General features: G+C 48.4%; 1 protein-coding gene across 1 annotated transcript in view; it reads right to left on the bottom strand.

Annotated features, from left to right (window-relative positions):
* Positions 1-236: 236 nt before the first annotated feature.
* dph1 (diphthamide biosynthesis 1) overlaps positions 237-12,737 on the bottom strand; it is a 138,738-nt gene continuing 126,237 nt past the window's right edge. The window contains exons 10-12 of the mRNA XM_056283623.1: positions 5,342-5,420; positions 1,812-1,946; positions 237-1,116 (exon numbers count right to left, since the gene is read on the bottom strand). Of these exons, the coding sequence (XP_056139598.1) occupies positions 1,036-1,116; positions 1,812-1,946; positions 5,342-5,420 (295 nt within the window). The 3' untranslated portion in view covers positions 237-1,035. The remainder of the gene's footprint in view (positions 1,117-1,811; positions 1,947-5,341; positions 5,421-12,737) is intronic.

The following is a 12,737-nucleotide window of genomic DNA, read 5'->3' as shown; positions in this document are numbered from 1 at the left end:
GGCTGTGGTAGCAGCCAAAAGGCAATAGAGTGTTTTTATTGACAGATTCCTCCATCAATAAGTAATGAGGAGGGAGCGCAGTCGTGACTAACAGTGCATGTATTCGAGAGCTGCTACCGCTCAGACTTATAAAGTACACCGCCTCAGCATCCCAAGACATTTACCATCCATCTATTGCATTTACCAGTACAATTAAAAGAGGCATAATAAGAATAAAGGTCCCATCAGTGTTACTGTTTCACAATTTTATTGAAAAATATGGGAAAATGTGCAAAGACAAAACAGTGTTATTCTCATTTACCTTGGGCTTCTTCATTGTGCAAATAGAAAGGTGAAATATATATTATGTGTGTGTGTGTGTGTGCACATCAAAGTGAAATATATATTTGTCCCATAGCTACGTAGTATTCTCTATCGAAATAACAGTGATAATCGTGTCTCTTTGGAATACAGCACGGCAGGTATTTAAAGTGGCTGCCAAACTTGATTTGAATGGATTTGATTTGATTAAACCTACTCAGACACTTTCGCTCCACAGAACCTGCACAGAGTCATCTCGCTAGCTCTCGCCAACCACATACCAGGCTTAGCAAGAATGTCTCCCCAACAATGCAGCGCTCAGATATTTCCCCGTGCAGAGAGAACACATTTGTTACTTGTACGGTAAACAATACTTCCTCCATAGAAACGGACGGCAGTTTCACACAAGTGCACACGCCTTCACCAAGAGGAAATTCTCTCTCGGTGCTTCATCCAGCGGGTGATGAGTTCAACACACATCCAAAGAAATTAAAGAATCTAAAGAAATTAATTTGGTTATATACGTCGTGCTGTGCGGTGTCGGGGTACTTAATAGTGGTAACCCATTTTCGGAGAGGCCGAGACTCCCGTCTCTCACGTTTGACCTCCTGGGAGACTGTGAGACAACGCCGCTCCTCTGTCTTGGTTTGGCCTGGCCTCGCTCCAGAGATCAACCATGACTAAGATTCTGGTGTGAGAAGTGGGTCAAACACAGCGGTTGCAGTGGCTCACACGTCATTCCCCCTGACAGCCACAGGGGGCGCACTGGTTCTGTCCGCACTGTTTGGTGGGAGGCGTTGGCCCGGAGCCACGTTTCTGCAGGGAGGCAGTGGGAAAATGTTAATATTTGCAATAGAGACAGCGGCCACCTGAGACAGGTTTAACATTTGAGGCCGGGTTGTAAAAAAGGGCTAAAAGGAGCATGCAGGCTACATTTACAGAGATTTAAACATCAGCCACCTTTTGCTCATGGTGCATCACTGCAGTGCCTTAATCACCAACAGACTAATTAATTCACTGAGTGAGGGATGAAACGGTTCAGTCCTCTACACCTGTGTGTTATCAAACCATCATGTTCGACTCCACCAAAGCGTCGCCTGTGTTTGACTGAACAGTATTTACTAAGAAGGACGTGAGAAACTTGTGTGTGGAAATCTGAAAAACATGACTCTTCACACCTCAACGGCAACTTTTCGAGCAAAACTCGCTGGATTCAGTTCTTACATCTGGAAGGTACCATACTCAACAGGCGGCAAAGACCACGTGCGGGTTATAAAAACAAACGAGCCTGCTTGTACCGCATGTCAAGGTCAAGGACGCTGCCATGCCTCTGAGAGAGGGGATGTCCAGATACTTGTCCTGTCTTCACTCTGCCACTAGGTGTCAGTACGTCAACGCTGAGCTCAACCAGCGAGACTGACAGTGAGGCTTCACTGTCTGCTTTTCCTTATACACCCCCCCCCCCTCGCTGCTCCTGTCACTCATTCCTTTTATCCCCTGCCCTTGGTCACCTGATTCTGTCTGCGGGCAGCCCGCGCCGGTTGGTTGTCTGGGTGGTTCGGCGCCCATGGCCCCAGGCTCTGATTGGAATAGAAGTCCATGGGATACACCTCCTGCCAGCCCACCTGCTGCAGAGCCACGGCTGCCTGCGAGAGTGAGAGAGTGAGACAGCCAGACCGATAAAAAGACAGACAGACTGACGGGCGCCATCATATTTTGTCAAGCAATCAGGAGGTGTAATCTCCAAATGAGACATGAGCCTGGTTGTGCGAGTATGGCAGTATTCATGATCCCTGTTTAGTTGGGGGTGGGGGATGGGGGGGGTTGCATACAGCTTTTGGGCAACTAAGCAGTATGCAACACCTTGGCATCATGAGATGATGAGACAGACCTGGTCTCGGCGTGCAGAAGACAGGTGTGACGGTATGAAGCACTGTGGTGTTATCGCTGCACATCTGTACTGCATGACAACAGCTGCTGAGGGGGAACAGCACTCGTGTTGTGCTGGGACACGACAGCCAAGGATACTTCCATATGGGAGACGCACCCCTTCCAGTGTTGATATGGGAAGAGCCAACCAACTCTGTCGTTGTTCAACTCTCACCCCGAGGGAGTTAACAGATTGTAGCGGAGCGACTCGGGTGTAGCCAGGGGGTCTTGTGGCTGAGGATGATGGGTAGTTTACTACCGCAAACGCTGATGCCTTCACTGTTTAACCTACACACGTCTGGGGCGGATGAACGGGGGGGGGGGCAGAAATGTGGAAACGGTAACAACAATAGACGGCACGGCAATAAAGTGAATATGGATTCTCTTGCGGCACGGCTATTGAATATGACGCTAACGAGGTTTCTTTTGTTCCACGCCTGATCAACAGATCATCCTGCAAACACGCCGTAGCGTGCACGTAACACGGACTGTGCAGCACGCCGTGCATGATGAATATGCTGCAGGACCTGGAATATCTTCCTTTGTACTTAAGAATAAATTCAAAAGAACCCTCTTCCCTCTGATTAAACACCAGAATATTTACACATATTTCCCCCGTCTTCGCCGGCTCCTGAAAGCTTGCAGTAAACAGCGAGATATGTTGTGTTTTCCTTCCTCCCGAGCAAACTTCTTCCTCGGTCTGAGAGCATCACATCACATCACATCACATCACATCACATCACATCACATCACATCACATCACATCACATCACATCACATCACATCACATCACATCCGATACCGAGATAAACCTCCATATTAACTACGCATTCTTATTTTTAACATCCTTTTTTTCTCCCTTTCCTCAGTCCTCTGGGTACAATCTAATTCATTTTCTCCTCTTCTCTCATTTTCTCTCCCCCCCCCCCCCTCCTCTTTTCTGTCTGGAGCCTCCACACACCCTCCCCCCCGCCTCCCCTTCTCGCTCGAGCCGCCTCTCTCTGTAGAGACCAGCTTCTCCTGCTAATCCCTGCACTGACAGGAGAGCCAAGTGTGTCTTATTGACTATAAATATAACATGAGACACACCAAAAATAACCACTAACCCCATCCACCCTCTGACAACCCCCCTCCCCACTCAGCTCCTTGCCCTGCCTCATCACCAAACCCCACCCGCTCCGTCTTCCTCTTCGTCGTTGTTCAAAATGCCACCGAGGAAACTGACATGCGTTGAAATATATAGCATTAACGCCGCCGGTTCGAATGAAGACTTCACAACTACACATACAGAACAGATGGAAGTGTAGACCACTTGAAGTGAGAGGTGCTCGTGCAGGCCGCCCGATTTCCCTGTTCGATATCAAGACGGACCCAACGCACTTTTACTTAAAGGGAGCTTATGTCAACAGTTGGTCGGCATGACTTGTTTTTGCTGTGCCGTTCATCAGCACCTTCACATCCGATAGACCGCTGTTCTGTTTCACAACGATAATTCAAAAAAAAACAAGGGGGCGCCAGGGTGGTGTAGCGGTCTGTTCCGTTCCCTACCAACACGGGGGGTCGGCGGTTCGAATCCCCGTGTTACCTCCGGCTTGGCCGGGCGCCTCTACAGAGACAGTTGGCCGTGTGTGCGGGTAGGAAGTTGGATGTGGGTATTTGTCCTGGTCGCTGCACCCCCGGAACGGCAGAGACGGGGTGGAGCAGCCACCGGGACGGCTCAAAAAGAGTGGAGCAATTGGGCAGATATAAATAATTGGGGAGAAAAAGGGGGGAAAATTAAAAAAAAATACACACACACACACACACATATATATATATATATGGCCCTGAATCAATCAATCAATCAATCAATCAATCAATCTATCTATCTATCTATCTATCTATCTATCTATCTATCTATCTATCTATCTATCTATCTATCTATCTATATGGCCCTGAATATATATATATATATATATATATATGGCCCTGAATCAATGTATCTATCTATCTATCTATCTATCTATCTATCTATCTATCTATCTATCTATCTATCTATCTATATATATGGCCCTGAATATATATATATATGTATATATATATATGGCCCTGAATCAATCTATCTATCTATATCTATCTATCTATCTATCTATCTATCTATCTATCTATCTATCTATCTATCTATCTATCTATCTATATGGCCCTGAATATATATATATATATATATATATATATATATATATGGCCCTGAATCACAGGAATCAACAACGTTTGGCTGCTGATGACCTGTATATGTTGTTGTTCGTGAAATGTATTGGGAAAAGCTCATATCTCTGCTGTGCCGTACAAAGGTCTTCGGGTCTTTAGTCAAAACACAACATCCTTCACTTCAGACAGCAGCATAATATCGAGGAGAGTAATTCCCTTGAAGCCATTCCACGAGGATTCAAAGCACTGGCACATCTTCGGGAGAAATGATTGATCGTATTAATAGTTGACATTGAGCGCAACCCAGCTGAGTCACATAATAGTCCATTACTGCCGCAGCCGTCACAAAGCCGGCCCTTCCTCTGCAGACCCCCCCGCCCCAGCTGCAGGGGCACACACGCAAACATTTGCCTTGAAATGGATCTTTATGTGCTGCTATCCGATTCATCTCTTTCTCATTCGGGGGGAAGAAAAAAAAACAAGACGGCCGATAAAGCCCTGGCATCACATAGCCAGTAGGGGGAGCCAGTCTCATGCGCTGCTCCCCTGTGTGTGCAGCCTGCCTGGGAATGAGGGATGAGGGGAGGAAAGAGAGCGGCGCTCGCCATAGAGTAGGGTCTTGCTCCGGCTCCGGCAGGCCTCTGATGAGTGCTGTGTGAATACACCGGCCATTTAACCACGAGACGCCACTCCCTCATACTTACTACTGCATACGTCTCCACTTCCTGCCGCACTCTGCCTGGGTAGCTACTGTAATAGGGCATCAGTTACGGGTTTGTGTACGCCTGGGGAGGTGTGTGTGTGTGTGTGTGTGTGTGTGTGTGTGTGTGTGTGTGTGTGTGTGTGTGTGTGAGCAATGCAAGGTTCTCCTTTGGTAGTACGAGACAGCACATCCCAGTGAGTGGCTAAAGAGCGGCATGCTTACCTCATATGGAGACAGCAGGGGTTTGGAGAAAGCTGAGCCCCAATCAATAGAGAGACGTGGACAAGCGATCTGGACCCACCTGCAAGGCAAGGAGCAGAGTGAAGAAAGAGAGAGAGAGAGACTCATTTACTGCTTCAGTACAGGTGTTGTAAATGCAAGGATCAAGGGTCATGGAAATATACAGTGTGTTTGCGCTTGACTGTATATGCAGAGGTGGACGACCCGGCTTCAGAAAGTAAAAGTCCTGCCACGTATTTGCTCCCCCCCCCCCCCCCCATGCACTACACCGGCTGAATGTAATTAGCACAACTCCACAGCCAGGTAGAGGGAAACGGTTTGGTGAACGGCTGGAACAAATACATGGTAGGACTTTTACTTTCTGAAGCCGGGGCATCCACCTCTGTGCATGTGTTTTCATGAGCGAACGAGTGTGTTAAGAAAGACAGGAAGCGAAAGCCACAGGGGAAGAGTGAGCGGGAGGGTGAGACAGTGAGAAAGAAAGGGCGTCGGCGAGAGAAAGGGGGAAACAGCTGAGACACTGATCGTATTAGGGAGGCAGGACACATCTGCGACTGCCGGCTGCATGTGGGTACATGGTGCAATGGCTTGTGCAAGAAGCCACCCTCCACCTGATCTCCGGCATCTGTCAAAGAGATCTGTCCTGATTTGCGGCAGCTCTGAAGACAGCCACACACACTACACCACACACACCACCCCACCCCACCCCACCCCACCCCACCCCACGCCGTCTGAATGCATAGCCAGCCTGCGAGGGAGGGATGCTGAGATGTGATGGGGTGGTGGGGGGGATGATGAAGGGAAGGGTGTTTTTCACAGGATGGTGGGGGGTTGGGGTTTACAGGTGCAGGAGGAAGGGGGGGGGGGCAAAGAAAGAGGTAAAAAGAGGAGAATTGCAGCAGGAGAGAGGGCAGAGAGGTGAGGTGAGTATGGAAAAAGAGAGAAAAAATGAAAAGCTGCACCAGTCCGGTTTCGACGGAGCTAGCCTACATAGCTGTCAGACTAAGGTGGCTGTGTGTGTGTGTGTGTGTGTGTGTGTGTGAGAGAGAGAGAGAGAGAGAGAGAGAGAGAGAGAGAGAGAGAGAGAGGGAGAGAGGTGTATATATGGAGAGAGATAAGAACACAGCCATACGGAGGTGTGGGGAGAGGGCGATATGAAATAGAGAGGGGCGAAGGCGAGACGAGATGACCGGGAGCAGAGTGGACCACAGAGATGGCAGAGCGGAAGAAGATTGGCAGGGAGAGAAATGTTTATCTTGGCTCTGCCCGTCAGGGAGGGATGAGGAGGGCGTGGATGTAAACAGCTGGAGGGAAGAATGGACAATAGGGGCAGGGAGGATGGAGACGAAGAGGAGCAGCTTGGGCTACAGGGGGGTTAGCTTTCACAGATCAATGCTATCCACGGCCTCATCTCCTCTCCTCTACAACCTCCCTCGACTCTTATCCTAATGATGGAGCTCCGTCAGAAATATCGACATCCGCGGGTTACATCTGAAGCATATGTAAAAACCCGGGAGATGCCCGCTTGCAAGCTCGGTAAATGTCAATAACAAACACTTGTGTCTGAGATTTGCGTGTGCAGCTTTTTAGGTGCAGGGGGCGGGCCAGCGGAGATAACGCTACTTGAGGAGAAAAGGTTTGGGCTATCCACAAGAATGAAGCGAATGCATCAAATTCAACTTCTGGTCCTCACTTCCCAGAAAGTTTCTTCTTTGTTTGAAATGCAGAATTGATTGCACTGTTGACTCCCGCTCTGTTCCACTTCCTGTCACAGGAATACTCTACTCCCTGAGGGCAAAGCCATGGCACTTTCTCATTTTCAAATAAAGTACCCTTGCCAAAGGAACTGATTTCTTCTCTACCCTACTAATTTTGGAGCGAGACGGCTGTGACGTATCTCTCTACCACGGGTATCCTCAGACCAAAGTTCTGCTGCGGTCCAGGTAGAGAAGTTAAACTCTGGCCGTGACCTTTAGGCATTTCAGCCGCTATTCACACAGAAGATGCTTAGCTTGGGCGGCACGGTGGCGCAGTGGTTAGCGCGGTCGCCTCACAGCAAGAAGGTCCTGGGTTCGAGCCCCGGAGTAGTCCAACCTTGGGGCTCGTCCCGGGTCGTCCTCTGTGTGGCGTTTGCATGTTCTCCCCGTGTCTGCGTGGGTTTCCTCCGGTGCTCCGGTTTCCTCCCACAGTCCAAAGACATGTAGGTCGGGTGAGTCGGCCGTACTAAATTGTCCCTAGGTGTGAATGTGTGGGCCCTGTGATGGCCTGGCGGCCTGTCCAGGGTGTCTCCTCGCCTGCTGCCCAATGACTGCTGGGATAGGCTCCAGCATCCCGCGACCCTAGGCAGGATGGGCGGTTTGGATAATGGATGGATGGATGTTTAACTTAACAAAACACAGCACACACAATGAATCTGCTTCAGTCCATACAGGTAGGTACGCAACACACTGACTGGGACAAAAACTGATGGTCTGTATGTGCGTATCTGAGCGTGACATGTTCTCTCACACACATAATAATAATAATAATAACATTAAAGCGCTTCACAGTGAAGGGGTTAACTCATTTCAACCACCACCAATGTGTAGGACCTGGGTGATGCATGGCAGCCATTTTGCACCAGAACGCTCACTACACATCAGCTTGAGGCGGAGGAATCATCCCCCCAATTGCATGGGGGGATGATTAGGAAGCCAGATGGAGAGAGCCAGGTTGGGAATATTGCCAGGACACTGGGGAACGCCTACACTTTGTGAGAAGTGCCATGGGATCTTCAACGACCACAGTGAGTCAGGACCTCTGAAGGAGATGCCGTCCTTCGGCATCTCCTACAGCACAGTGTCCCCGTCACTACACTGGGGCATAGGGATTTGATATTTTTTTTCTATTAGGGCCAGAGGGGAGACTGCCCCCTGCTGGCCCACCAACACCACTTCCGGCAGCAACTCAGTTTTTCCCGGGAAGTCTCCCATCCAAGTACTAGCCAAGCCCACACCTGCTTAGCTTCGGGGCAGAGCCCGGGTACATGTTGGTATGGCTGCCTGCAGATGTGGGTTGATGCAATGAAAGACAAAATGGGACCACTCGGGGAGAATGACACCTCCATATTAAACTTAAGTTTAAGCTGAGGTTAAAAACTGAGTGTAACATGTATACACACTAGCATTTGTATGTGCAGGTGTGTGTGTGTGCCTGTATGTCTGCGTGTCCATTAGTGTATCGGTATCTGTACTCGTGCAAACCATATCAGCGGTATGAGCTGACAGGAACATTGGGAGTGGTGAGACAAGGCAAGTGATGCATAATAAGCAAGCCATCGCTCCCTCCACTGAATCCTTGAGGCTAGCACTGAATGTGGAGCCTGAGAGGAGAGAGAGGCTGGGGGGAGGAGGAGGAGGAGGCGGCGGAGATGAAGCCTCCTACAGAGCAGATAGCTGACTGACACACAGTGCCAGGAGGGACTTTGCCAGCAAGAGCTAGGAGGTACACTTCACGAGAAGCACGGCACTCACCAGGTAGGGCCTGTAGTGTGCCACCCAAAATCAATTTTTGGTCTTGAGTTTGGCTGCCGGGGGGGAAATATATGCCTAAAATAAATTAATAAATAAATAACGACAAGCTCGAGTTGTCCAAAAGAATAAGGCAGAAGCATCAAATTCCATTTCAGTCTAGTCTCTATTTCCCATCTTTTTTTCCCCCCCAAGTTTCTTTTTTTGTCTGGAATGTAGAATTGATTGCACCGTTGCCTCTCGCTCTGCTTTGCTTTCTGTCACAGGAATATTTCAAACCCCGAGGACAAAGGCATTGCATTTCAGCTGACTCTTTTTAAAAAAAAAATATATCTACTAAAAAAAAAACCCCTTCTTCCCCCCTCTTATACCGCAGTGTGTACGTCGGGGGGGGGGTGTTGGGAGAAAACAGAGACAGATTTACCGAGACATACAGAGGGAGAGAGAAGACAAAGGTGGGCAGAGGGTTTAGGTTCTAATTGAGCATCTAAAGTTAACAATGGCTCATTTTTCAAATGATTCCCGAGCAGTGATAAGCTGAAATAGAGCCGGTGTATCGATCCGGCGGGAGAGATTCCTTGACTATGACTCCGTTTGAATCTCATGAGGGACCACGAGGGACCAAGGGCAAGCTGGGTGATGATAATTCATTCAAATCGAAGGCAGAAAGAATAAAAATGGAACGGGAGCTTGATGAGAACTGCTTTTCTCCAGGTCCTCTATGTGGCCGGTGTGCACAGAGGGGCGCCTCTAGAAAACCACACTTGCAGGTTATGCCGGCAACATCCCTGCAGACCTGTCGCACCCTGGTCCCGACCCATCACACCCCGCCGGTCACGACCTGTTCTAACTCCGGTAGGCGCTACAGAGCACTGCACCCCAAAACAACCAGGTATAAAAACAGCTTCTTTCCATGGGCTGTCATTCAAATGAACGCTTAACACTGTCAAATAAATCCAACCACGGGGCATCCGGGTGGCGTGGCGGTCTATCCCGTTGCCTTCCAACACGGGGATTGGCGGCTCGAATCCCCATGTTACCTCCAGCTTGGTCACAATTGGCCACGTCTGTGGGTGGGGAGCTGGATGTGGGTGTGTCCTGGTCACTACACTAGCGCCTCCTCTGGTTGGTCGGGGCGCCTGTTTAAGGGGGAGGGGGAGGGGGAACTGGGGGAATAGCGTGATCCTCCCACATGCTGGCGAAATGCCTCACTGTCAGGTGAAAAGAAGCGGCTGGCGACTCCACGTGTATCGGAGGAGACATGGTAGTCTGCAGCCCTCCCCGGTTCGGCAGAGGGGGTGGAGCAGCGACCAGGATGGCTCGGAAGAGTGGGGTAATTTGCCAAGTACAATTGGGGAGATAAATAAATAAATAAATAAATAAATCCAACCAGTTTGTTGTACGTATACCGGTATGCCCCATCAAGTCCATCTACCTCAGGCATGTATGTAAGTAAGCTGCTGACATCTATCTCAGCATCTCTGATATATTCTCTGCACCGCTGCACTTTATCACACCCTGTTTCGCCTGTATAAGTCAGTCCTTGTGTATATATCTGAAGATTGTTGTGTTGTAGTGTTGTTAGTCTATGTTACGTACACTGAGAGAGCCACGAAACCGGAGTCGACTTCCATATATGTGCAAACCCACATGGCCAATAAACATGGTTCTGATTCTGAGAGGGATGAAGAGGGCAGGATACACAACATATGGGACTGAGAGTTGCTACGCTATATGTACAACAGCGCCATGCAGGGTTAAATATCACAGGATGCCGCTTTGCCATGCTAGCTCTAGCCCTTGGCTCGCGATATGACCCCGCGTGGTCCACTTTGCCCTGACACCTGTTAGCGGAGGCTGTATCTGCATGGCTCTGTCTCAATTATAACTGCGGTCATGACGCACCGAAGGCAAAACATAATTAACCTTTCGGCACTGCAGGACACTGAGAAGCGATCACCTTTAACAGCAAACGTAAGTGAATTAAAACAAGGCATTTCATTCCATGGGTGTCTGGGAAGGTGTCTGTTTCTTACAAGCTAAAGGGATTAGCAGGCGGGGGGGGGGGCAAGAACTGGTAAAAACAGAAATACTGAAAAATGAGCTTAGCAGCATCTAAAAAATGAGAGCAGCCCTTAGTCAATGCTGCTTTTCAGCCTCATTCTCAATTTATCCCTATCACGACACACAGCAGTGGCGGCTGGTACTAAAAAATTGGGGGGGGGGCAATTAACCTTGGCGCAGCACACCCGCCAGCTGCTTTAATGTCCACAGTCACAGAGTTATTAAGAAGGACAATGTAGCCAATAGGTTTTATCAGGGTTGGTAGACGGTGGATGATTGACAGTCGAGACGAGGCGTCGTGGTGGGTGTGAAGATGATTGACAGCCACGAGAACTGTCCAATCACACTAGCTCAAAAAACATTAAAACACTACTAATGAACTCCCAATAAAAGTGGGAGTGTCTGCGCACAGAACTGCGCCCCCTGGAAAACTTGAAGAAACCAATCAGACAGCAGCCTCAGGTCACCTGCTCGCCACAAGTTTGAGGGCTTACATGCGGTATCGTTTGGCCAGCGCCCCTCACCCAGGAAGTATATGTATTCAGACAGGAAGTATATGTATTCAGACAGAAACCAACCAAATACCGTTCAGAAGCAATACTTAATGGCTGCTGTCGGGCGCTCACAGACTGAAAACACTTTTATTTCATAATTATTTGCATTACACAACTAAATTATATTTAACATGTTTAAGTAGATTTTCACCTCTTGATATTTGAAGGCGGCGGCGCCCCAGCGCCCCGTACTGGCCAGCCGCCCCTGACACCCAGTGAAAACAAAATGATCTACCCGTGTCTGTTACGAGTTTATCGTTCATATCAACCCAGTGGAAATAAAATTCAAGAAACGTGAGTATAAGTAGGGCTGTGTATCGGCAAGAATTTGGCGTTATGATTCGGATCACGATACAAGTGTCGTGATAATACAAACATGGTGGTTTATTCATGGTGCTTGATTTTCTTATCTGGGTTACTGAGCATGCGTAAAGACACGGCGCTTTACTGCAATATTTTGTCAAAAAGTTGGAAAAATGCCATAATGGAAACACCCGAACTTGAATTAAATCATATTTACCAGAGCCGTAGCAAGTGTAGCGGAGGCAACCTACTGTTGTGGTTCTATGCAGCCCTGCTACAGAGGTGCACCTGCAACCTAGTGGTTGGAGATATAAACAACACAATGAAGTAGTGCCACTTCCACGTCTTTTTGTGTCTAATTTTAAAGTGTCTTGAGCCTAACCCCACCCACTGCACTATTCTAAAAAATGCTAAGAAGTGGGCAAAAGCTAGGGGGGGCTGGGGGAGGTGGGTAACCTACCTCTGATTAGAGAGCGTTACCTTTTTCTTTTCTTTTTTTAAATTTCATTACGTAGCTAAGTCCCAATCGGGCGAATGTATGTCAGCATCAGCCATGCATCTGCATCTTATTCTCTTAAAGCCACAATCCTGAAGATTCACAAGCAAACAAGTGACCTGAACAGTACCTTTGTATTGCTGAGGTATTTAAAACAATGGCTAGCTCTACTTTTATCTAAATCACAAATGCTTTGTTAGTAGCTCATTGTAGTGTTACAGCTACAGAGGACCTCCCCTGGGAAAATGTAAAAATGCATGCAGCTATAGCTGCATATAACTTTCGCAACTATGGTTTGGTTTGTCTTCACAAGTGCAGCCAAACGAACGAGGACAAGATGGGAGAAAGGGTGAATGAAAGAGAGATGGAAATTGTTGTGGCTAACAAGCACATTTGGCCGCCCAAGCTTGACCTTTACTGACAGACTCAACAAGTACTTACAGCTAAAGCCC

The sequence above is a fragment of the Lampris incognitus genome, chromosome 7 (genome assembly GCF_029633865.1).
Source record: "Lampris incognitus isolate fLamInc1 chromosome 7, fLamInc1.hap2, whole genome shotgun sequence".
Taxonomy (NCBI): domain Eukaryota; kingdom Metazoa; phylum Chordata; class Actinopteri; order Lampriformes; family Lampridae; genus Lampris; species Lampris incognitus.
This window is presented reverse-complemented; position numbering and strand designations above follow the sequence as displayed.